General features: G+C 31.2%; 1 protein-coding gene across 1 annotated transcript in view; it reads right to left on the bottom strand.

Annotated features, from left to right (window-relative positions):
* Positions 1–143: 143 nt before the first annotated feature.
* Positions 144–8004, bottom strand: part of LOC106691556 (centrosomal protein of 104 kDa) — a gene marked incomplete at its 3' end in the record, with an annotated part of 58487 nt that continues 50626 nt past the window's right edge. Inside the window, 2 exon segments of the mRNA XM_067048645.1 lie at positions 144–216; positions 7766–7897. Coding sequence (XP_066904746.1) covers positions 144–216; positions 7766–7897 — 205 coding nt within the window.

Here is an 8004-nt window from a genome sequence, read left to right as displayed (position 1 = left end):
TATCTCACTCTTTTGTCGATGATAAATATTTCTGTGCCATTGAATAATGTCCTCACAAAAAATATATGTTGAAAAAAATTATATATTTGTTTTCCACATTTCCATAGAAATTAAAAGTTTTAGTTTATAACTATGAACATTACCTTTCGTACAGCTTCAGCAGGGTGATGTAGACCGCTCGCACCAAACTCAGCCAGTACCCTTGCTGTCATACCACTGTTGACAGTCACTTAATTAGTCTTGGTAAAAAAAGGAGATGGTAATAGATAATGATAACTGAAACAATTTAATTCCATATACTATGTATTAGGACTACCAATAATAATGAACTTGTAACAGTGGATCATTACATACAGTAGTACTTTTAATTATAGTGGGTAGAATATAATATAGTAATACTTATCGATGCTGTAGAATACAACTAATATTAAAATCAGTTCATTTTCCAAAGTTAAAGAGTAGAGCAATTATTTAGTTTTTAAAACTAAACTAGTACTTGAATACAACTAAGTAATGATTTCCAATGATAGTAAAGGTTTTGTGAACAATAAAAGAGTAATGTGAGTAAAGGGATTCATTTATGGATTCTGAAAAGAGAGAATTGATGTCATTAAGTTGTGATGATGAGGATCACTTCAATCTTATGGTATAGAACATTGATGAGAACACTTTTTTACCCAACTGAAGAACACTTCAAATATTTTGGCTCCATGATTGAAATAGATGGTTCCTGTGACATGAAATAAAAATAAAAGCAGATGGAAAAAGACAATACCTGTAATATTTCAACACAGTATTATACCTATGAAATACCATATCTGTAACCAAGAGATATTTATATATAATGATTAATAAATGCAATCAAAATGGGAACACTAAGTGCACCCTCCTCTGGAGCAAAAACCAAGACAAAGAGGGTATGTTTAGAAAGAAACTCATGGGTATGGAAATAAACTACTGGCGTTGAGCAGTAGGACTTTCCACTATGGAAAAAGTAAAAAATGGAGAAATCAGAGAAAAACATCCAAGAAGAGATAGAAAAAAAAATTTAATAAGTTTGAATATTCAAAAAAAGATACCAGAAGTAAGATGGGCAAAGGAAATGAAATGGAATACAAATAGATGAAAGAAGATGAGGTAAACCATGAAAAGTGAGAAAACAAAAAAAAAAGGAAAAAAAAAAAAAGAATACATGATGGTCCCTGATTCATGGTAGACCACTAATTGTCCAATGGAGGTTAGTATGTATGGAGAGCATGTAGGAATACCAAGTGATAGATATAAGGGATAACCATGAGCTGCCAGATGTTTTTTAGGCTGGAACCTCTATTTGTAACATAAAATAAGGTATCAAGATCAAGTCCCCATTGGTATTGTCAGGGAGCAAGTCCCTTGAGACAGTATATAATTTTATTGTTTATTTTTAATACCCAGTCTCAGTTAAGGCAATGCCTGGGAACAATTCGTCATTAGTCATTACCAGGGACTAAGTCCCCTGAGACCATATATCACATTATTATTTTTACTCAAATTGTTAAGCTCTAACAATAATAAAATTATACGATAACCCAGGAAGGCGGAACCAGGCCTAATTTAATACTGGCTGGCAGTTTTGGTAAGTTCATTTTTGAACCCCCACTGCTGCCACAATTAATAAATCAATCAATTAATAAATCAAATATTAGCTAAATAAATAAGGAAAAGGAGAAAGAGTACTCAAAGGTCAGAAGGAGTGGGGAAAATTCAGAGAAAAATTAATTAACTTCTCAAAAGTAGCGATGGCAGATGAAGAAACAGGAGGAACAAAGCTCCCCTCGACATCCTCCCATGGACCAGAAGCCAAGTAAGAACTTGAACAGAAAGAAAGCTCTATTTAAGGAAGCTTGCAGATAGAAGATATACAAATGATTAAGAAAATATAAACTGTGTATGAGTTGTGGATGGGATAGATAAGTTAACTGTGAAGAACTTTCATTGAAATGCAACAAAAATGATAGTGGAAATACACAAACAGTTATAGAGGCAGGGTTTATAGTGAATGAAAGTAAAACAAAGTAAGGTGCAGCTAGTGGATATCTTTTGGGATAAGGGTGTAACTACAACAACAGATAACAAAATAGAGGAAGAGATAAAAGCAAGGGTTGGAAATGGCAAAAAATCCAATCAGTAACTCAGAAAAGTTTTTTGGAATAGTGATATACCTCAAAATTTCAAAAGAAGGGTGTATAAAACTGCTTATCATTCATTCTTAGCAATACTTGGCAGTGAGGAATGAACCCTAAGCAAACAGAAAGAGAGTTTGCTGAGATGGTTGAGTCTCATATAACACATAATTAAGAAAAGATTCCCAGAACTAATAATGGATGAGCATCCAGATGGAGAAAGAGGAATAGGCAGGCCTAGATTACAATGGGTGGATGTTCTAGTGGCTGACATTAGATCACTGGGCTTGAGAACTTGAAGGAGAGCCACAAAGGATTGGTCTGAGTGGAGGAATAATATCCTTCATGGACCACAGTACAGAAAGAGTCAGTGAGTTAGGTATTAAATCTATGCAAATTATTACACTCTACAGTTAATGTGCAAAACTATGTTTGGTTATAAGTGTCCTTGAAATATTTGTGAATGAGTCAGTGAGTTAGGTATTCAATTGAAGCAAAATATTACACTCTACAATTAATGAACAAAAATATTTTTGGAAATAAGTGTCCTTGAATTATTTGTGAAAGCTAATAATAGTAGAATTCATTAATAAAAAAGTTTAAATAATGGAATTTTTCACGATAGCTTTGAATTTAGATTTAAGAATGATCTAGTGGAGGTAGGGTCTAAGCGTTCCAAAGTAATGATAATATTCAGTGAGAAATATAGGAACTTCCTACCAGTATTGGAAAGAAAGTAATTGTAATTACTTCCCATTTATTATAATTTGAAATTGAGGAAATGAAATTACATTTTTGATTAGTAATTATAACTACTCGATGAACCACTATACTTGTAATAATCGTTTGAAATTAAAATCACAAGTTGAAATAAAGTAATTGCAATTACTAATTACAGTCAAATACAATTGCAAGTATACTTTCCCCAATACTCCAACCATTCATGTCCATTGAACAAAATTTTCTGTAAAGGTTTGTTTGAAAATACTTATAACAAGTCACATAGATTTCTGGTTTACCCTCTTCCGTAGTTTAGAAGCAATGGAATTTTTTTTTTTTAAGGTTCATTATGATTTAATATTTAAAGTAATAATTTTCACCTATAAACTTCAGTGAAAAACATTGATGAGATAGATTTTTTTATTTAAATAACTCTTTGTTTACATTCTTACCCCTCTGTTAGACTGAAGATTTCCACTTCCAGAAAAATGTCTACATTTAATACTAGGAGATGATGGTTGGGGGTGCGGTCAAATGAAACACAATTTTTTTCCCTATCTTTATTTTACCACCCCTTCTTTTCTCAATTTCCCTTACCCATGTTATTAGTTATGTTTACCATATATTATTATTGTTGTTTTCAAAATAATTGTTTTTCTCTTCTATTCATCTCTTTTGTTAAACTTTACTTATATTTTGCCTCTTTATCAATTATTATGGTTACATATTTTTATATTTTCTTTCTCTCAATTTTCTTTTTCTTTCCATATTTCAATTTTTAAATTATTAATAACTAATATATTCATACTTATTTGCATTATATAACTTCATTTTCATTTTATTTCCTTAATTATGTTATTTTACCTTCTTTTTCAATTTCCTATGTATACATTTTATTTTCCAATTCTCTCATCACTCCATTTTATTAATTCCATTCTGTAAAATTATTCACTTTGTGTCATTCTGTTTATATTTTCTTTTTTCTTTTCTATATTTATTGGTTGTTATCTTGTTCTGTTCTTAGTCCTGATGAAGGGTAGAAACTCTAGCCGAAACGTTGGCACAATTAAATAAGCTACACCAACTTATTTGTGTTTCATTTGACCGCACCCCCAACCATCATCTCCTAGTATGTCATCCACAGTCAACTATCTCTCATAATCTACATTTAATAATCTTTAATTTTGTATATATGAAGTTGAGATTTGTATTGGGATTACCTAGATTTGATTTCTGATTTGCTGAAAAGTGTGATATAGAGAATAGGGTTTTTTGGCATATGTAAATTCATTTTTAAAAGAGGTGATAGGAGACCTCCAGAGCAACAAAAAAGTTTATATGGACTATGATTCCATCCCAAGTAAAGTAGCAGTAAATTTAAGTTTAGTGTTTTATTAAGTAAGTCATGTTTTTTGATGAACATAAAGTAATAACTAAAAAGAACATTTGAGTTACGTAATTCTTAATTAGAACAAAGTAAACTAGAAAACAAATTCTGGAAAAATGAGTAAAATTTGTCTTCGTTAAAACTATTTTAGGAGGGAGATGGGTTACAGAATAACTTGAGATAATAGTATCATCATTACCAGCAATATTAAGTACTTTTGTTGGTAATTGTTTACCTCAGCTCATCCAAATGGTAGAAGTCCATTTTTTTGAGAGAAAAGTGTACTAGCGGTCCTGAGCGGAGCTTGTTGTTGAGCTCTTGAGCTGTAAATTAATAACAATAACAAAAACTTTTTATTACAAAATCGTGAGATACTTTTTTTTAAATCTTTTTATTTATGCCTGCACCTGTCAAATACAAAATTGACAATCAGCGGAATGCCTGACTGTTATATTAATTAAACAAATAGCATATTAGTCCACCCCTAACCATTTTCTCCTCATATATATTATACAGGGTCAACAATCTTCTCATCATTTTATGTTTTATATTTGTTAAAAAGGGAAAATATAAAGGGAATATGTATTAGGTTTAAAGGATAAAATTGTATTTAGATATATGTATAAATAACGGGGACAAAATGAATAAAAAAAAGGATGAAAAAATAATGAAAATGTAGAAACAAAAAAAGTATGTGTTACTATCATTTATTTTAAATTTACTATACCATGCTTATTTATTATTAGAATCAAAACGATTGTCTAAATTGGTATAAATATGACTTCAAAAGCTTAAATAGTTAGTGATTGTTTTATAACTGATATCAATAGATTTATAGCATTTAATATGACTTGTGGTAACACCATAAGTTCCTGTCTAAAGATAATTTGTTTTTTAAATATTTTTCCACTACAGATGAAAATATCGATAGAAACACATGTGTTAGCATTATTTTATTAAAATAAAGTATTTTTGACATACTATTACATCTAATGAAAACCTCTCTTCTTGAGAGTTTAATTGTTTTGTGTACTTAACTTTTCTTGGTTTTCAATAGATGTTTGTTTCTACATTTTCATTATTTTTTCATCCTTTTTTTTATTCATTTTGTCCCCATTATTTATCCATTTATGTAAATACAATTTTATCCTTTAAACCCAATACATATTCCCTTTATATTTTCCCTCTTTAACAAATATAAAATATAAAATGATGAGAAGATTGTTGACCCTGTATAATATATATGAGGAGAAGATGGTTAGGGGTGGACTAATATGCTATTTGTTTAATTAATATAACAGTCAGGCATTCCGCTGATTGTCAATTTTGTATTTGACAGGTGCGGGCATAAATAAAAAGATTAAAAAAAAAGTATCTCACGATTTTGTAATAAAAAGTTTTTGTTATTGTTATTAATTTACAGCTCAAGAGACCCTGCTGAAAATTGTGGTGTATTAGAAGCTAACCTTTAACAAAGAGAGAAAGGAGTAAATGTACAGGGACAGAAATTTTCCCTCTTGAAGGGTGGTTAATTTCGTAACCTACCCTAAGTCGTCCACAGTCGGCTCCGCTCGGGACCGCCAGTACACTCTCGTCTCGAAAAAATGGACTTCCGCCATTTTGAGGGAGCTGAGGTAGACAATTACCCTTTTGTTATTTTAAATCAATTTGTAAATTTCATTGAACATGTTTCACAGTTGCAGTAATTTCAAGTACCTGGGAGGAGTTGTGACTGAGAACAATAATATAGAAGTAGAAATTAAGGGCAGAATGGTAGCAGGAACCAGATGTTTCTATGCCCTGCAAAAAGCTCTCCCATACAAAAGTCTTTCCAGGAAAGCAAAGCTTTTGTTTTGTTGTACAAAACAATAATTAGGCCAGTGGTAATGTATGGCAGTGAGATATGGACTCTAATCAAGGAAAATAGAAGAGCTCTACTGGTTTGGGAGAGAAGAGTCCTAAGAAAGATCTTTGGAGCCGTTAAAGAGGAGTACAGGTGGAGAATCAGAAGCAATGACGAAATAAAGGAATTGTATGGAGAGCCTGATATCCTCTGTGCTATTAAGAAGTGTAGGCTAAGATGGTTGGGATATGTGGAAAGGATGGAGCCCTGCAGGCCACCTAAATGGATGCTAAATGGTACACCAGTACCCTGTTTCATAATAAAGTACAAACTAATACTATTAGTCTTGTAGATTTATCTTAATTCAATTACACAGACTTGTACAATAGTAACTTGTACTTTAGTATTTTTTAATTCCTGTAATAGCACTAATAGTCATTCCTATCATGAAAAAAATAAGTATTAGTATTATTACCACGCTAGTTTCTACACTTGTACTATCAACTAATACTATTAGCTTTCATTATGAAACAGGGCACAGGAGGAAAAAAGAAAAGGGGCAGACCCAGGCGCGGGTGGCTGGATGATTTGAGAGGAATGGGAGTTGAAAATTGGAGGAGTCTTGCTGGAGACCGCAAGGCATGGGAAAGAGTGGTAGCAGAGGCCCAGGTACTACAAGGACTGTAGCACCCAACAGTGAGTGAGTAAATTTCATTATTTTTTAAAAAAGAATTTCAAGTAATATAAATATTTAGTGATTTGTACTTTCTTTATTTTTAAAATATATAAAATTAAACAACATTTCAGAGTACTCCTCCATTGTTAGTAATAGAATATGGCTTCTGTCTAAAAACAACATTAAGGATTTCATTATAGAAATAGTATGGTGGCCAATTTGTTTTCATTTTAGTACTACTCTATCCTTCTAAAATCTTCTATTGTTAAGCACATTATTTTGGTTTTGTTTTTTGATGATTTTGAGGTAATTGAACTCATGAACGTTTAAGTTAGACACTGAAGGATTATTAGCTGAGAGGTCTTGATTACTTAATAACTGAAATTTTTCAGCAATAAATTCCATAAATAACTAAAATTTATTGCTTACATTTATCAGAAAAATTTCTTAGTAAAACTTGCCTATCTTTTGTACTGGGAATTGGTTTTGTGGAGAGCCCTCAATAAATTCTTCAAATAGTTCAAGAGAAATTTAATTGGAATGAAGTTATGTAAAACCTACCTTATTTGTTAATTTAGTTTAAAAATAAAAAGAAACTTATAAACATTTAATAAGTTAATAGTTCACTGAACTGCTTGGTATGACTGATATATGAAAGCTAGAGACCAACTCTAAAATTCCTATTAAGTATCATATTAATTAAAATTTGAAACTTATGTCTTGGAAAGTTGTAATTTTCGAATTAACCACTTATTCACTGGGGCTACAGGTATAAGCTTATGATAGAAAGGCTGTTAAAGTCTTTGTTCCTTGCTCTAACAAATGATAAATAGTGTGATTTCAAAAGAAGTCCCAAAAGCAGAAAGATAATTCTTACTATTTACAACAGATTGATTTCTAAACTGTCTCAGTCTTTAATATAATGATGTAGAAGTGGTCAGTTGGAAACATACATGAAAAAAATACTAATATAATACCTGTTTTTATCCGTGCTTATTCCTATGCTGAGGATCAACTGCTCGGCGATTTCCAATCTTGACAATGCCAGGCGAGGATGAGTTGATGAGGTAAGTGGTCTTGTAATGTGGACAGGAATAAGGTTCAACTTCCTAAGCAATTATACATATGTTGTAACTATAGATTCAAATAATCATAATTACATATTTCTCTCTCTCACTATCCATAGATATGTGTGTGTGTATATATATATATATAT

The sequence above is a fragment of the Halyomorpha halys genome, unplaced genomic scaffold (assembly GCF_000696795.3).
Source record: "Halyomorpha halys isolate HHAL.00 unplaced genomic scaffold, Hhal_1.1 Scaffold2481.1, whole genome shotgun sequence".
NCBI classification, from domain to species: Eukaryota; Metazoa; Arthropoda; class Insecta; order Hemiptera; family Pentatomidae; genus Halyomorpha; species Halyomorpha halys.
The sequence above is the reverse complement of the archived record's forward strand: the minus strand, read 5'-3'. Positions and strand labels throughout refer to the sequence as shown.